At 39.1% G+C, this 18,753-nt stretch overlaps 1 protein-coding gene across 1 annotated transcript; it reads right to left on the bottom strand.

The window, feature by feature from the left end:
• Window positions 1-1,796: 1,796 nt before the first annotated feature.
• Window positions 1,797-14,953, bottom strand: LOC111070824 (apolipophorins). Its single transcript, XM_022361779.2, has 8 exons — window positions 14,845-14,953; window positions 14,588-14,687; window positions 12,157-12,186; window positions 4,922-12,090; window positions 4,636-4,856; window positions 2,454-4,572; window positions 2,271-2,391; window positions 1,797-2,212 (listed from the first exon to the last, which is right to left on the bottom strand). The coding sequence occupies exons 2-8, from the start codon at window positions 14,676-14,678 to the stop codon at window positions 1,890-1,892; spliced, it is 10,074 nt and encodes a 3,357-aa protein (XP_022217471.2). The 5' UTR covers window positions 14,679-14,687; window positions 14,845-14,953; the 3' UTR covers window positions 1,797-1,889.
• Between the last annotated feature and the right edge of the window lie 3,800 nt (window positions 14,954-18,753).

The following is an 18,753-nucleotide window of genomic DNA, read 5'->3' as shown; positions in this document are numbered from 1 at the left end:
ATTTTTTTTTAAGCTTTTTTTAGAGGTAGCGCTTGTTTTTTTCACATAACTCTAGTATCTTACGTCTGGTTGTAAAGAACTTTGCTATTTTGAAAAGATAATTAAAACAGCTAGAAGGTAAGCCCAAACACTTTGTGATTACAGCTTAACGTCTGGGAATAATAAAGCATTAAAATGCAAAAATGATGATTTTTGTGCGGTTTTTTTCTACGAAATTTTGACTTTAAAAACTCAGGAAAAGTCGAATAAAAATCCTGTGTCCTCTATTTTTTTGTGTATAGGTGCATTAATTTGGCGTCGTTCAAGGTATCGCTCATTAAAATCTATGGAGAGACTTTGGAGCTAAAATTCGTTAGCTAAACCTAAAATATGGAAAAAATGAACAAAAAATACCTTTTCGATGGTTGCGGGCCCAACTGCCAATTAAAAAAAAAATACCAGACTTAAAAAATTCTTCAAAAAAAAGTTCTGCCATAGAAAAAAAACCATAATTCTTTAAAAAATTTTAAATCCCCATATCTATCAGAAAAAGTCGGTTTGGATCCTTGAGGAAAAAAAAAGTTCGATTTTGTCGAGTAGTGTTATTAAATCAATGGATGGGAAGAATCTACATATGTATAGCCAATGGCTGACTATTCTCTTTACGAGCTGGGTGGACAATAGGATCTGCTCCTTTGAGTTGAACCGATCCAAGACGTTGTGGCTCTTCATGTCCCAATCACCAGTCAGCATGCAGTTAACACCCAAGCGAGGTTTCTTCTCGACGACCTGACTGCTGTTCTCGGCCAGGGCCATTAGAATGCTCTCCAAGCCAAAAAACAAAGAGGAACGTGAAATTTTTGTATTTTGTAATCGAACAAAAAATCAGCTTTTTCAAAGAAAATTTAGCGATAAAATATAAAATAAAATTACCCGCATGTTGAAAAACAACCTTAGCCCATTGGATAACAGCGGCAATAACCTCTCATTTTGAAACCAGCCTTTGTTCTTTAAACCTAGTACTCAGATCCGAAAAACAGCTGGCAAACAAATCGTATGAAATCGCTAAGAATCTGTACTGCGGGCAGTACTCAGTTCAAGGAAAAAAGGACGATAGATACTAGAAAAGCAGCCGATGGGATTTGCTGGTATTCGGTGGTATGTTGCTAGCCGCTCGAAAAATATATCAATGTTCTATCTTCGTCCAGGTACCCTAGCAAACACAAACGTAAACATTTCAGATCATTGATTCAAGCGTGTGGAATTTTCCGCACTATCAGTATCTTCCCATAGATTCATTTCAGCCAGTTTATGTCCATTGAATTGCACCATAAAGCTGTTTACTGCCTATCTGATATGCCGTTTTGTAAGGATGAGCGCCATCGAGATAGCCAAGCCTTCACTGGAGAGATCTACCGGCTCTGTGATTGAACCTCTTGGAACATGGGTATCCAGTAGGAAGTGTAGGGAATCCTCACTAGAGCTACGTCAGCGTAGGTACAGGTGCGACTATCATCTCTGATTCGGTTGACGGAAAATTTTGCGGGTCTACGTATTAGGCTTTAGTCTGATGAACATTTAGGCAAATTTGTAGTCTATCTTTGTTTTTAGAAATAATGGCAAAATTTTACTAATAGTGCTATGGAGGATCAGGTTACTTAATATTAGATATATGAATATGTTTTATAATTGTGTTACTGCAGAAGATCCTAAAAATAAATTATAAATGCAGTAGTTGTAGATTGTCTCTCGATTTTGCATTGTCGAAATTCCTTTCTTTTCTCTTCTATTCTTTTAAAAATAAAAAAAGGCTTGAGTACATTTTTAATAACTTATTTTTTTTGATTTACATTCTACAGTTTACGTAAAAAATTATAAACATATTTATGGGCGAACGTAAAGTTGACATTTTAGGCGGCCTTTGGCTTCTTATTCGGGATAAAGCTCGACGATTTGATGACACATTTATGCTGGCCGTGTAGTCCATGAACCGGTAGGCAGCGACAATCACTAACGACCTCGGTCTTGAAGAGAGTATCTGCAATAGACGATGTAATTTGGTTCAAGAATTTCCTTTGCTCGGGTGCCTTTAAATTGTCAAAGTTTTGAGTGGCAAACACCCAGCCACCATTGTTGAGAACAAAATCAATGCCCATGTCACTTTCAAATTGGAGCTTGGTACGCTTCTTGTTATCTTTGCCATCTAAAGTGGCAACTAAGCGAGAATTAAAGCCTGTAATAAACGGAATATTGTAAATATGTATCAATGTAGGTAGCTTGAATATGTTTACCAACTAATTTTTCGGCTGTTACTCCCTCCAATGCAAGCGATTTTACTGGTGCTACGAGATGGAGAAGGGCACCATCAAACTTGGTGACTCCTTCAGTTATTTGAGCTCGTACAAACTTCCACTGTGGACAGAAAAGTATGAATGTTTCAATTACTATATTTTGAATTAAAGAACAATGCTTACCCAATTTTTATATTCTAGAGAGTCACTGCGCACTCCAATAATGCTCTTCGCAGCACCAGCCCGGAATGGATAGTCTAGGGCCAGATGGAAGGCCTTTTCATCCGACTGGGGAACAAGACTTTTCACTAGACGCTCTAGCGCATTGTAAATGTCAAGAACTTTCTTTTCAGTAATTATTTGCTCCACACAATTGTCACAGAATTGTTTCGGTCCGTTGAGTTGAACATTAGCAACATTTCCTTTGTAATTAATTTTTCCGTTATCGCTTGTAAGCAGGGCTGGGTATCGTTTTGACTCATCAAATATAATAACGCCAATTTGCACATCAGTAAAGCCGCGGTTCTTGAGTGACTCGCGAATCTCGGTGATTGCTGGTGATATAAGATTGGCTAGAACTGCGGGGGTTACATTTATGTCAACGACAAATACGACGTCGGCCTTGGTATTTGGCAACTTGACTGTGAACTCATCACCGAGGTCTCGTTGGCCAAGTGCACCAGTACACTTGAGGCAGCGTGGTGGCAACAATACCCACTTGTTAATCTGTTTGATGGCGGAGCCATATGCCAAAGCAAATGTGCACGCAGCTGCCTCCTTATCCTTTTCGGCAACTTTCTCAAGAGCAATATCACACGCCTTTTGGTATGGTTTAGAGTCCAATGTCAAATAATTGAGCGCCAAAGGTGACTCTATTCCGAATATCTCATCACATATTTCATCGCGTTTTTGGCTATCTATTTGTTCATTGTTAAATGCAACAGCTGTGCATTTTCCAACGCCATAATCGTTTCCCAACAGAGCAGAGTTGGCTGCTAGGGTACCATCAACTTGCAAGTAGTCATCGTATGGCTCAGCGTTCCCATTGCCGAGCAGACCTCGTGTTTTTCCAGTATAGAAACCGTTCACGTTAACGTGGCAAACTTTCAGGTCTGTAGTGCACACAACATTGACGCCATATTCAGAATATAAGTGTACAGTATAGAATCGGCGCCATACGTGAATTCCGGGCAAATGTTGCGGGTATTCTACTGGCTTACCATTTACCTTTAGGGCAACAGTATCAGCGACCTCAACATAGTTTCCATCCCGATCAACAACTGTTATGCCCTTAAGTTTTCCATTGGTAAGCTGGCCAATGACGGTAAAATTATTGTCCACACTGTCCTGAGCCAATATATATTTGCAGTTGCCGGGGTATGCATAATGTTGTCCATCAAAGGTAAACACGTGCTGCCCATCCACGACATGGCCTCGTAATTCAAAATCATTGAAGAACACCCATGATTTTAGTAAGTCCTTTGTAAATACTTGTTCCCAGTTCTCGTTAAGCAAATAATTTATAGAACTGGAGCGGAATGAAAGTAAGGCTGGAAGCTTGGATAGCGTCTCTACGGAGTGAGGAAGTGAAGCAAACCATGTCTGCAAATCACCCACTGGAGCGGTAGCACCTGGAGCGCTGCTTTCGATCGAGGCCCAAATTGAGCGGATGGCCTTAATTAAGAGCTTGCTTAATTCATCTAGTAACTTTTCATCATTGACAGATGTTTGTTTTAGTTTTGCTTCTAAATAATCATGTAACTTCTGTAGGAATTCTGAAGTTTCTTGTGTTTGTGGTAAAATGTGCAACTGATCAAACAGATTATTAACGAGCTCCAACGTTTTTTCGACCAGTTTCAAAGCTTGAATTTTTTCGTTGAACTCGGCGCGTATGCTCTCGAATGTGGGGAATTTGGAAGCATACTGTTTTAGCTCTTCAATGATTTCTTCAGTCGCATGCACCAACACCTTGATGAATTCTTGAGCTGCCTCGTTAATTGGTTTCAGGAATTCGTTGACAGCTTTGCCATAGTTTTTCAGTGCTGGTCCATACTTTTCGAGGAGACTCAGCAGATCCTGGAATGCTTTCGTGTAAACATTGATTATCTCAACCCGCAGCTGACCAATCAATTCAGTGGCAGTAACTACAAAGTCCTCCCATGCCTTCGAAAGTGAGTCATTCCAAAGGGCTTGCAACTTTTCATAAATCTCAGTCAATGACTTCTGAACTTTCTCGTACAACTCTGATGTCGTCTTGGCCAACTCATCAGTAATGGTCGCGATTTTGTTAACCACGGTGCGGCTAGAAAACAGTGCAATAATAGTAAATAATTTTAATTAGGCGCTTGCTCTGTATGGGACTTACATGCCATCGATGATAGGTGCTAACGAGGGATCGGTTTCCAGCTCTTGAACAATTGTTTTTAGATTATCGTCAATTTTAGTCTTCAGTTTCGAAAAATCTGGATGGGCTTCCTTAGCTAATTTTATGATCTGGTCGGATTCTTGTCTTAATTTTTCGAAGCGCTGCTTTAGCTTCTCAGTAATGTCCTTTGTGTCCTTTTTCACTTCCGCTTCAACAATCAGCTGTATCAAAAAATATTAATATATTATCTAAGCTTATTCGTATGCGTAAATAAACTTTTTCTTACCAAGAAGGCTTTGACATCATCATCATTAGACTTGTAAGTGGTTTGAAGGAAGTTTGCAGCATCTAGAGCCACTCGTCCATTAAAAAGAGGTTTGCCACGTCCAGAAATATCGAATTTAAGCTCCTTTCCCAATTTTATTTCTGTATTCGCATCAATCAGATCCTGGCGCTTCAGTGAAACTCTAGCAAACGTGGGCTGGAGCTCACTTACAATTTCAATTGGTACTTTATCAAAAACTTGAAGCTTAGAGTTGAAATTGGCCGAACGTTTTTGACTGTTAAAGTTGCCAACGATTCGAAGAATCTGTGTGTTTAAGGCGTCTAAAGATATCTCCAGTTTTTCTTTATTGGCAAATACATATGCTCCCCCCTTTACATCACCGTCGTTGCCGCTGTGAAGGTCAACTCCAAAACTGAACTCTTGAACTTCGGTGTTGATGGCTGTGTGACCGTTTATTTCATACTGGAACTTCAGTCCACTGGACTTAACCTGTTGATTGGTTGTAATGTTGAAACCTTGTTGTGCTCGAGTATTTTTTATGGCGCTGGATGCAATGATCTTTTGTTCTGAAAGCCGGAAGATGTCAAATACAAGTTCGGCATTCGCGATTTGATGCTCGCGATTGGCATCAACGTGTCCAGAAATACTGAGTGGACGAATAGTGGGATGTTCAACTTTAAGCTGACCCTTGGCATTAAGGGCGACGTTCTCGACCCCCGATACGTCTAGAATAGCTGAAACGCGAACAACATCGTCGGGGCGTTGCAGCTTATCGATGTAGAAAGCAGCTGATTGTTCGTAGTGACCAAAAATGCTACCCTCAGGTATCTTTTGCAAGGTTTCGAACAATATCTGGCGCTTGGGAAGTACTAGCTTGATGGTGGACGATGTGGGTTGGACGTTTGCGGTGAGTTGGTACTTTAGATTATTTCCCGAAATAATGAAACCGTCTAAATGATATTGGTACTTGAATCCTTGCCGTGTGTTCTGCGACTTTAATTCAAACTCATATGGGTAGCCCAACTCACGTAGATCCACCAGAATGAGAGAGGAGTGTTGTACAGAATCCAGTTGTTGCTCATCTATATTTACAATAGACTGTAGTTGAACATTTGTGCACTGTTTTTTTTCCTCGCATAGAGAGAACTTTGTGTTAAATTCTTTGTTGGTTATCTTCAACGTTGACACGCCATTTTTGGTTCCAAAATTACCATTGAATGTGTAAGAAAAGCCAATCTCCTTATCAGTGTTTAAGTCAAAGTGCTGACGAGTTAGTTTGAAATTTCCCGAATGGGATTTTCCTTGATATTGAACCTGGCCTTGACCCTCAATGATGGCCTTGCTCTGTTCCTTTTTAAGCGCATAGGTGGCTGTGCCCAAGAATATCAGTCCTTGTATATTCTTCAGTTGTGCTTTAATGCTTTTGCCTTGGGCTCGTACATCCAATTCGTAGCCGTCAAGTTTTAATTTCTTTGAGCTCCAGCTCCCAACAATATAGAAGTCGTCGACGCTAACGTACGAAGCTTCGCTGCTCAATTTAAAGTCTAGGTCGGCAAGGTTTTCTATTTCCAGGTTCACTTTGCCCTTTCGCTCACCCAAAACTTCCACAATGCTTGTTAGAATAATGGGCTGCCCAGTCGACAAGTCAACACGAATATCAATTCCTTTCTTGTGTGCCGACCGATACAATTTCGTGTCTAATCCATAGGATTTACCCGCCTGTTTGGCTTGCACAGCCACAACGTAGGAATCCTCTAACGACTTCTGACTACGAATGTTTATTTCGATGTTCTTGGCCGCTTCGTAGCTCGAATCTAATTTATAAACCAGAGTTGCTGTCTCAGAGCCGAAGGCAAGGGTAGCATCGGTTTTTAAGTACTTGTCTCCATATAGTGCATTGAATCCGTACTTTTGATTGCCGCTAGCGTCGCCATCCTTCAAGCTGCCAGATTGTTCGCGATGGTAGTTACCATTGAATTTTAGGGGAGAGGCCATGTTGGAGCTTTGTGCCTCGAAGGCGTAACTTCCCTCTTGTGGGGTGCCCTTCCAGTCGGTGTTGACACGAGCGAATTGTCCATCACCTGTCTTCGCATCTGTGAAGAACTCAACATTGAATGCACCATTGGTGGTACCTGGCTTTAACAGCTTTCCATGGCTGTTAATAGTCAATGACTTGAGGCTGGATTTAGGGACTTGAATGTTAGCTTGGAATTCATATGTAGCTGGTATATTGTTCTGTGCACAATGATAATTTCCGTTTAGATTCGCCGACAGAAGCTCGCCATATTTTCCATTAATGCGACCAGTAGCTTGTTGAGTACTGTACTCATCCGCAACAACAGAGATCTCAATGGGTTGGCTGAGTGGGTTACCATTTGCAGAAATAGTTATGTCGAGGCTCCTGCCATCGCCTTTTGGTTGTTGCTTGATCTTATAACTTAGCTCTGACTTTTCTCCATCCAATGATGTGTAAACAATTTGGCTATTAGCTGAAAATTCTTTAGTCCGGATGTTCAGACGATCCAGCTTTCCCTTTAGTGTCACCGAACGTTTATTATTGTTGCCAGACGGCTGGTCATTAATCTGTGCGTCCATACTGCCTTGGGTTATTCCTGTCTTGACGTTGGCTGTCACCTTGCGATGGATGCTACCGTCAATTACTCGACCATCAGGAGTAGTCAAGGCAAAGCTACCCTGAACTTCACCATTTGCTCGCCAGTCACCCTTCACATTACCATTTGCCTCAAATGAGAGTTTCTTGTCGGTCGCTTCCGCAGTATTTTTAGTGGAGAACTTGAGCTTATCCAGGTTGTTTTCCGATTTTAAGTGTATTTTCTTTTCGCCATCGAGTGTAAAGCTAGCATCGATATCGTATTTAGGAGCTTGAATATGGAACTTAGACTCTAGCTCCAGCTTGTGCTTGGGTTCAATCTTTTGGTTCTCAATAGTGGCTGTTAGCTCTCCCTTACCATTTTTGGCTATCTTAAACTCGCTTTTGGCGGTAAAGAGATTCTTTACAATCAGGTTGACCTTAGCCGCAGATACCTTGTCCTGAGGATGCTGGGACTCAGTGGTCAATTTGAGAAGCTCTGCGGCTTCTCGGCTAACCCGAAACTCGCTGTTGGTTTTGTCTGGCGTACCAATTACCTTGAGTGTCCATTGAGTGGGTTTGTCCTTTCCCCTGAATTGAACGTTACCTTGAAGATCAATGCGAACGTCTTGGGGCGTGTAGCGTTGGCCTAGTTCACCCTTCGCGGTCAGAGAAGTACCCCAACTAGTAGTGACAGCATTGTCTACAACATAATTGTTTCCGTTCAGTTCGCACTTCGATACAAGATCAACGGAGTGCTTGTTCAGTTTTCCATTTACCTCGAGGGCGTAATCGTTTACTGATCGTTGGTTGCTTTGATATTTGACGGTCACCGATCCTACCTTTTGGTCACCAGAGACTACAGCAGCGAAATCAAATTTATTTACGTCAAAAGTGGACTTTACGCTTACTGAACTCACTGGCTTCTTCTTGTGCTGAACCGATAGATTCTGTGAAAATGTACCAGAACGTACGGAATTTGAGTTGTCTACTTTTTCGAACTCAAAACCGGTTTCACTGTCGATGCTCCATGCTGCAGCTTTTCCAGTTACTGTAAGGGCATAGGCCTGATCCTTTACTGTCAATTGTGCGGAGCTTCCATATACATTTTCCGGAGAGCTTTCGTCGTTCACGAAGAGTCCCGCAGCGTACAAACCATTTTCCAGCTTGAAATTACTCTTTACTAGGTAGGACTGCTGCCCCGAAGCGATGTGAAGTTCGCCATTTACTGAACTTGGGCCGACATCAGTCCAGCCGTTTAGAGTGATGCGTTCGTTATTGGAATTTGATACTTGAAAGTTTTCAAAGTTATACCGAGCCTGCTTGTCATTGGTTTTCTGAACGACGATTTTTCCGTCTGCCCGGTATCCGTTAATGCTATTCGTGACGCCATTCTTATCTTGTATTTCAATCAAAGGCTTGTATTCGTTTCCGTTCTTCCTGAAACCGATTTTGCTTTTTTTTATATCCTTATCCTGCTCATACTGTCCGTAGACCACCAATTCGCTATTGTCATTGGTTATTCCAGTTTCTACGCCAAAGTGGTATTGAGAATTATCAAAAGATAGCCGCCCATATATGCGTGGCTTTGATCCAAGCTCAAAGGATGCGCTGGTATCGTGGGAAACTTTGGAGCCGGGAGTGCTGTAGTCCAGTTTCCACTGCTGGCTGCCGGAGGGCTGCACTGAGTGCACACCCTTAAAATTAAACTTCCGCTCTGTTGTTAAATAGATTGCAAAGCTAAATGGTCGAGATAAATAGAATTGGTCTATAAGGGTCTGACCCTTTCCGGAACCACTACCAGATCCAGCTTGAATTTCGCTGAGACTAGTCGAGCTTTCGATGCACACGTTCAAGCCAACGACTTCCAATTGATTAAAGCATATCTCGCTGGGCTGTGAATTCTTATTTTTTTTGGTAGTCTTTAGTGCAACTGACTTTTGCTTGTCTTGTTCTGCTACAAAGAATTCACTGTTAATTTTGATATCAATTAGTTCTAGTTTCTCTCTTGGCAGTTCAACGTCAACATTAAAACCCTCGCCGTCATTAATAAGCGATACTGTAACATCATTTCCAGTAGCCGAGTGGGCTGTAGATGCAACGCGAAGTCCAGTGGACAGTACTTGCGCATTGAACCCTATTTGTACATTAACATTAACATCAATACTGGGTACAAACTTCAGACGGTACTTGGCTCTCTGCCAGTTTTGCTCCAAAATTGCGTTTACGTCAACATTGACGGCGAAGTCGATTTTGTTAGCAGCGAATCCCTGAGCTGTAAGTTCAAGAGGCACGCCTACGCCGGTTGGGTACGAAAACTCTGTATCGAGGAATAGATGGTGACTAGCAAATTGCTTTTCAAAGGAAGACAAATCATTCTTGGCCTTATCAAACGCTTCAGAGAAATGCTTAATGATATCGTCCATTGTACTTGGCATGTTGTCGCCTAAACTCAGGAACGCCAGCTCCGATCCGAAAAGTTTTAGCGATAAATCTAAATTAAGATCTTGCTTATTTTTACTGCCATACGTTTTATATTTTTTTGAAGTTTTAGCAGCATCATCAACAATTGAACGCCTGGCTCGACCCCCAGCTCCAGCTCCGGTTACTTCAATGAGCTTTACAATTTCATCAAAGTCTTTGTTAAGCAAACCCTTGGGTCCTAAATAGTACTCCAAAATGTTTTCTAAGTTTTCTTGGCGTACGCTCGCCTCGAACACATTGAAACTGGTTCCAAAGATTTCTGTAGTCACATTAATGCGGGATGAGCGAGGAAGAAATCCATGCTGGGAATATATTAGCTTGTAGTCTGAACTTGCGCTTAAGCCTAGTGCATCCAGTTTGTAGGAAACCTCATTGTTAAAACTGTATCGCCTGTAGTTTCTCGGAAATTTCTTAGTCACTCGAATGTTGGCCAAATGGTATCTTTGTTGCTCACGCGTGGGGTCAGTGGAGTCTCGTATCGCCTTTAAACTGGATGAAATAAAACCACCGACTTGATAAACATTTTCAGAGTTCACAACTTGCGATATTTCGTTAGCCACATCAGCATTAGGGCACGAAATCGCTGACAAGTAGGCTTCAATTCGCAGCTCTGAATCTTCATTATGGTCTTTTAGCAGTTCCAAAGATTTATTTTGCAGCGTTGGGTCGCAAGTAACAGCTGAAAAGGCTTGCAAAGCTGCAACACGAATACGATTCGATCGCCCTGTCGAGGCGCACTCACTTAGAGCGGCTGCAGTGTTGCCGGCCAGGGTTCGCGCATTACCAATTCCTTTCAAGATGTATACAATGCGTTCCTCTTCCTTCTTGGTATTTGGCTTGCACTGCTTAAGACTATCTGTAAATTTTTTGGATATAAGGTCGATTTCTCCCGCCTGGCATCCGTATTGCGCACAATACTTGGCCACCAAACTACCAACAGATAAGTACAGCTCCTTATGCGCACTGGGTGACAATTGAGAAGCAGCTTGATTAAGCGTATTCTTGTCAACAGACTCCACCAAGTTTAGTGATAGTATAGCTATAACTTGCTCCTTTTCACCCAATTTTGAAAGCTGTTTAAGAATCGCAACAGCTGACTCGGCGGTATTGGTGCGGAACAGTCCATCTAGGTAAACCTTGCGAGCCAATTCCTTATTTGGGTGGGGAAATGCGGCAAGCTCCAGCAGGGTGTCACTGTCCGATTGACGGAGCAATCTAATAAACTCAACAAATTTTTTGGCGCTGTCCTTTTTCACATATTCGGCGGTTGAGTCCACAAGATCCGATAGTATGGCTTTTAGTGAATTTATGTTCTTAGATGTGTATGTTTCGGGCTTCTGGAATAGTAAGCTTCTGGCAGTGGCTCCAGTCGCTGGTGCATTACCCGTTGTACCGGCAGGATTTTTTAGTTTAAGGCTGGTGATAGCTTTGGCACTGATCTCAGAGTTTCCTCTGACAGAACCAATAAATTTATATGTCTCCACCAGTTGTACATTTTCAATAAGGCCTCCTCCAATCTTCAATTCCTTAATGTAATTGGCATCCAAAAGCAAGCTGGATGTGATGCCGGCTTTCTCATTGACAACTCCCGAGACCAGTCCGCTGTTTATCTGCTCACGGTAGGCGCAGCTGTTCAGATCGCGTACCTTTGTGATAACTTCTGAATTACCGGCTTTGGAAGATGATGTGTGAGTTTGGCACTGGCCAAATACGTCAATTTCATGATCCGAATTGGTTCCCGATTGCAGTAGGGAAATAATGGCTCGCTTAATGTTCAGAGAGTAAGCTGCATCATTGGAGTCTGAACAAATTTCCGGTTCCAGCTGGCCACTAACGAGGGTGAAGTGAACTGGCTTTTGAATGCTACTCAGAATCTTTTTTTCCACGGACTCCTTGGTGTTGGTAACTTTCACAGAGCCCACCTGCAGCGTGTACCCACAGTTTCCCTCCGCGAATATCTTCGCCGACCCTGTCACCTTGAGGCTGGTGTCATCGGCTTCACTAACGGCACCAGAACTTAATCCAATTGTTAAAATGCTGTCGAAGGCATATTCATAGTAATTGCCGGGTGTATAGTTCAACACGCCATTGTCAGCTATAAAAATGATCACGAAAATATATGTAATATATATTTAAAGCAATTATAAAGAAAAGTGCTTACATTTTGGGCATCCTTTTTTGCAACTGTTACCTGTAATTTTAAGCATAGATGAGTTTTAAAAGTTTCTTCTTTCTTGATATGCAAGTACTTACATTCAAAAAAATGGTTTAGTCGTTATAAATTCTTACCAATTTTAATAATTTTTAAAAATAACTATGATAAAAGAGTGTCCCAATATTTATTTCGGCCAGGTATATGGGTAGACTTTGTGACATCACTTGTGACGGGTTTCCCAGCCTGATATTTCTTCATCAAAACTTTAAATGATAGTTTGCACTGCCTACTGTAAATAACCTTTTTACACCGCATATGCTTACGCACGGCAGCGGCCGTTCTTGTTTCTGCAGTTTCAGTATACAAGATGTTTCTCTCGCTCTCTTCTTAGAGGCTCTGCATAGGGTCTTTCTCTATTTGCTTTCAATAAACTATACATATTTAATCATATTTAATCGGTATGTGCTCGAAGAGAAATTTTGGATGGTTCAAATGAACCAGATGTCTTTCAAATGCAAAATTAATCATTCTTGTGCGGAATTTAGTTTTAAATGATGACTAAAAGTCTAAAAGTTTTTCTTGTGTATAGGTGCATGATGCCGTCGTTTAAGGTACTGCTCATCAAAATCGGTGGATATAGGTCGCTATATCTTCAGCTACGGGGAATAACTATTCTATCAACACGAATCAAAAATCCTATGAAAGCTTGTACAATTTTCTTGTCAACCTAATATTTTTTGTGGAAATCCGCGCTGCAGATTATGAGTAAAAATTACGAAAGTGCCTAACGTCGGGCCAAAAACGTTCCAAACGGTAAAATGGGATTTTTGGAGGGTTGTTCAAACAATTTTAGCTTAACTGTTTATCCATAGATTTTTATAACCAACTAGCAGACCCGCGCGCTTCGCTGCTTACTAAATGAATTTAATGTTTACGAATTCATCGAAATTAAACAATTATAATCAAAAGCAACAAATATACTTACAAAAATTACAATTTGTTCAGAAAACAATTTTTCACACAAAAAGGTATAAAAAAAATCTATCATACAATTTTCCGTTCTACAGAATGACACAAATGAAATGAAATAGTTCAAGCAAACATTTTTGGCCCAAATTTGAGAGTTTTTCAATAAATTTTTAATTTTTGAGGAACCTATTTATAGAAAAGTAATTTTTGGTTTTTAAACCATGCCACATACTCTGTCTATCATTTAACCGCATGCAATTTGGTGCACGCGTGGCCGAGATAGCCCTTTACACACACATTTTTTTCTACAAATTTATAGTTCAGATACCTTAAACGACGCCTGATTACGACACCTATGTATACACAAAATATACATATAAAAAAACAGAGGACATCCTTTGAAAAATAGCGCGCACAAAATGATTAATTTTGCATTTGAAAGCTTAATATTTTCCAGACGGTAAGCGAAACCAACAAAGTGTCTGGTTACAAGTTATAGCTGCATTTATTACCTTTTAGATTGGCAAAGTTGATTATAACCAGAAGTAATAATAGTAGTAAATAGTACAAAAAAAATAAAAATTTTAACGTTTAGACCCAACATGTTAAATCAACAACAAATCTTTCTCTCTATCCCTCTTTCTCCATTTTTATGGGCAATGACGAGCTCTACAGAAAAGACGGCGAGACAAAGCAGTATGTAGCTTCTGAGCATAAGATATTCGCCTAGCGACCAAGAGAATAAAGAAAGCACAAAATACTAAGTTTTCAGCGGATTGGTGAGACGGAAAGTGAGACAGCAATAAATGTGAAGAATTAATTATACATATATATGTACCTACTATATATGTATCATCTACTACATATAGTTATTTATACCATCAAGCTATACTATCATGTTGAACATGCCATCATCTGGTTACATAACCAGAATTAACAAACTAGCTAAAACTATTAATCATTGGATTGGAATAAAAATAAAGTATAAGTATCTATAAGAATCTTCCGCAGAGGTATCAAATGCTTAGGCTTCGTTTTTTGCGCCGTATCGTTCCAATATCAGTCAAAAATATTCTACAGTGATCTGATTCAAATCAAGACTGTCTGAGTTATATAAATCTAATTAGATACCAGAGAGCCAAAGATGAACTGACGAACGTATCGGCTCGTCTCGTCGTTTTGGTCAAGAACATAGATATATTTATGTATGTATATTTTATTGCGTCTCGTCTGATATTCTTCCTTCTTCGAGTTGCAAACGCAGGTCAACATAATTACTATATCCTGTTCTAGGGTGTACAAATACTTTTCCCACAAAGGCTGACAGAAGCGATCCTGACTAAAGCCGCTATTCATCAAAAATACATATCAATATAGATACATACGGTATATTCGCGTGGATCATCTATGTATGTTTCATATATTGTATTTTTTGGTCATTCAGACAGGGTTTCTCGGGGTTACTTACCATCTGTTGCTGTCACCGCTAATAACAGAGCTAGAAGGACTGCAATCAAACGCCAAACATCTGTTGTCCTGGCCATCGTGCGGAGCCCCATACGGTTTTCCTAGAGGAAGTGAAAATTTCTGTGAGCACAATTTACATACGAATGCGGTGACCAAACTAATAAAAATTCTAAACTTTTTGTAACTGTCTTTTTTGTTATTAAGATCACAATACGGGAATATCTAAATCAGCTCGAGCTGACAATCTCTCTTCAATACCTAAGCACCAATTAAACTTGCACTTTTATTTTTAAATTGATAAACACATGTACACACGACCCCGTAATGAACTCGATACGGATCCGCTGACGACTGACTTCGAATTAAGCCGGATTTCTTGAAAACACTCACTTTAAATACCTCACTAAATCGAGAGCTCACACATCCGGAGAAATATGTACATAATGCACGTACGCTCACATGCGTAGGCTAAATGAATAGCATGTACATATTTATGTACATTCGAACATACAGAGAAAGGAAAGATGAGCACCGTTGGTGTGCGCTCTGTGTGGGTAATCTCTGTGGGTAATTCTCCCCTCCCTCCCAGAACAGTCTCATGCGGCTGCGAATAGCCATATATGTAGCTCTCATGCACAGAAAAATTACTTTATCACCAGCAAAGGGCGCTCAGCGCTGAAAACGAGTACTTTCTATTATCTCATAATAGTCGGACTTGACTTCGACATATTCGACCCCAGCTCAGTACCTTTACATTTTTTCTATCTTCTAAAAGATAATAGATAGGGCTGTATAATTGTACTTTTTCCCTCTAATAATGGTGAAATAATATTATTGTTTTATAAAAACCGATTAGTGATATGTATTTTTAAATCATCTCATTCATAATGTAGATGTATAGTATGTAGGTGCTTTACTAGTAACAGTATTGTAATAATTAAAAATATGTATATACATATTTAAATATTTTTTTCATGTATACCAATACATACGTTCATTTAATTAATCACAATTTTGTGTGAAGAATGTCTAAACTGCAGTAAGAACATTTTGTTTATAGGCGTTAGACACCTTTTTTTCGCACCGGTAAAAATGTTTGCCTTGGTATTACTTTCTAACTTTTTATTTTATAAGGAAAATGAATATAAACAAACTTTAAAAGTTATATAGCTTAAAATATATTTTGTGTACCAGGTACATACTATGTACTAAAACATACATACATATGTATGCATAAATACCTTATTTTCAGCATATGTGCTGGAAAAGTTCTCTTATCTAGTGTATGTGCATATGCTTGGATTGAGATCGCTTTTATGTGATGAATGATGTACATACATATGTACATGAATTGCAGTTATTGCCTGATAAGAAACTTTAATCTTTAATTAAAAGTTGCTTGAAAGCAAAATGCTGCTCGATAAGCCCGCAAAATGACCGACTGTTTATACCTGACAGAAAAAATTACAGTTCGGAAAAATGTTACTTCTGGAATGGTGTATTTTGTATAATTATATTTCACCTACAATATCTTTCTTTAATAGTAATATGTTGATGAACGTTCTACCTGTTGCATTAACCACATCTTGAAAGAGTCGTAAGCAAATACTCGAACGTACAAACACATGAATATTTTTCATCCAAAAATAAAGCGAAAATAAATGGTTGCCTTTTGGACTAAAAAACTAGGAGTGAGTGCACTTGGTTATCACATGTGAATAAAGAAGTGTTCTGAAATTTGTATAGTTTGTTCGACCACAATCCGTGAGCATTAAAACATTTCTATTGATATTCGTAACCAAGGCTTGTTGAGTTATGAGTTTGAGATTTTAAAAAAACGGGCTTATTTAAGTAAAAAGATGGAATTTGAAAACTGTTCCCATAATTTCTATTTTTATTTATTAGCAAAAGCTAAATCTAAACTAACATGATTTTTTAATATTGGCTGTCTTAATGTTTGCGCTATATGTAATAAAATGTTTTAGTCTGATTGCCACATCTACATATTACGTAAATGTATTTGGTAAATCAATTGAAGTAAAAGTTGTTAGTTAAAAATTATTTTGTTGTATGTTGGTGTAATAATGAGCTGTGTATTTTTAGTTGATCCAAATCCAAGTCTGTCACCTTTTTTGGGAAGCTAAGCAAAGATAGTCTGCAATTTGTAATATTGATACCACATGGTACACTATTCAAATTTATGCTGTTGTTTAGATATATGGCATTTTTTCCTCAAGGCCGGCATGTGTAGTACCGTTGATGTTGATTTTTCGGTATCCATAGAAAGTGATCTTTTTGAAGTTAGTTAAATCTGTGAGTTATGGGGGTTAGAAATTGTACATGCATACATATACATTAGACTGGGCCAAAATTTGACCAAAAAAGGGTATTTTTTATTTTTATACCCGTACTCAAACAAGAGTTAAGGTTTATATTAGATTTGTGGAAAAAGTGGATGTGTGCAACGCAGAGAAGGAAACGTTTCCGACCCCATAAAGTATATATATTCTTGATCAGCATCAATAGCCGAGTCGAATAGCCATGTCCGTCTGTCTGTCTCGATGAGCGCCCAGATCTCAGAGACTATAAGAGCTAGAGCAACCAAAATTTGTTTCCAGACTCATGTGATACAAGTGTATTTCAAAATTTCGCCAAGCCCCCTTCCGCCCCCACAAAAGACGAAAATCTGTGGCTGGCACAATTTTAAAGATATAATAAAACTTAAGACGCAGTATCGTAGAGAATGACCATATCTACCAGATTGCTGAATCTGAATCAGATCGGATCATAACTATAGCCAGAATGAAGAATTAATTTTCAGTTGCTTCCCCCGCTTCCTGCAGCAAGAGACCCGCTACTCATTCTCTTTCTCGCTCGCACACTCTGCCTCGTTATGTACGCGAGAGCCCACTGGGGAGATGATGTATAATCTAAATGGTATATGTAGAATATACTTGTTAGTTGTAGAATATACATTGTAGATGTAGATAACAGATGTAGCAAAAAATGTATATACTGATTGAGTGCGGGTATAAGTAGAGTCGCGTCCCCAGATGCGACTCACACGTTCCTCCTCGTTTTCATTGTTAACATCAAAGTTTAACACAATAATTTGACCAAAGATTTTACAAAATGGATCAAAACTTGATATAATAGTCTTTGACGGTTTTGTTCTATTTGCGCATTATACCCGTATTTGAAAAGTAAAGGGGTATATCAGATTTGTAGTCGAAGTGGATGTGTGTAACGCACAAAAGTAAAACGTTTCCGAATCCATTAAGTATCATAAGTGATATTCAAAATTTCGCCCCTCCTACTTTTGCCACAATTTTGAAGATACGAGAAAAACCAAAAAACATTGTAGATGTAAGCTTCATTTAAAAAATGTTTAGCCTTCGTTTGAATAACACATTATATTAGCAATATATTCATTTCTGTCTTTGTTCTGAGACGAATTCAATTTGTAACGTAAGTCTTTTTCATCAATAATCAAATATGTAGCTGCATTTAATCGCTCAGAATCGAAAATCACCATCGAAGAGGTTACTGATTACACTACTCGACAAAATCGAACTTTTTTTTCCTCAAGGATCCAAACCGACTTTTTTTGATAGATATGGGACTTTAAAATTTTTTTAAGAATTATGGTTTTTTTTCTATGGCAGAACTTTTTTTGAAGAATTTTTTAAGTCTGGTATTTTTATTTTAAGCTTTTTTCAGAGGTAAAATATGGAAAAAATGAACAAAAAATACCTTTTGGAAGGTTGCGAGCCCAACTGCCCATTGGGAACAAAGGAACGCGATTAGGTACCAAATGTACAACCCTTTTTCGTTTGCTTTTTTCGACTTTTCCTGAGTTTTTAAAGTCAAAATTTCGTATAAAATACCGTACAAAAATCATAATCTTTGCATTTCAATGCTTTATATTTCCCAGACGGTAAGCTGAAATCACAAAGTGTTTGGGCTCAACTTCTAGCTGTTTTAATTATCTTTTCAAAATAGCAAAGTTCTTTACAACCAGACGTAAGATACTAGACTTATGTGAAAAAAACAAGCGCTACCTCTGAAAAAAGCTTAAAAAAAAATACCAGACTTCAAAAATTCTTAAAAAAAAGTTATGCCATAGAAAAAACGAGAAGGAACGTGTGAGTCGCTTCTGGGGACTCT

This window comes from Drosophila obscura, unplaced genomic scaffold, assembly GCF_018151105.1.
Source record: "Drosophila obscura isolate BZ-5 IFL unplaced genomic scaffold, ASM1815110v1 contig_187, whole genome shotgun sequence".
Lineage (NCBI taxonomy): Eukaryota > Metazoa > Arthropoda > Insecta > Diptera > Drosophilidae > Drosophila > Drosophila obscura.
Note: the sequence above shows the minus strand (reverse complement) of the source record. Positions and strands in the feature narration are given on the sequence as shown.

Excerpts from the sequence above, each read along its gene's own strand:
- LOC111070824 (XM_022361779.2), bottom strand. The coding sequence starts at position 14,678 with ATGGGGCTCCGCACGATGGCCAGGACAACAGATGTTTGGCGTTTGATT. Across the intron at positions 12,187-14,587 it reads AGCGGTGACAGCAACAGATG|GTAACAGTTGCAAAAAAGGA; the intron begins GTAAGTAACCCC and ends TTAAAATTACAG. Across the intron at positions 4,857-4,921 it reads ATGATGTCAAAGCCTTCTTG|CTGATTGTTGAAGCGGAAGT; the intron begins GTAAGAAAAAGT and ends TTTTTGATACAG.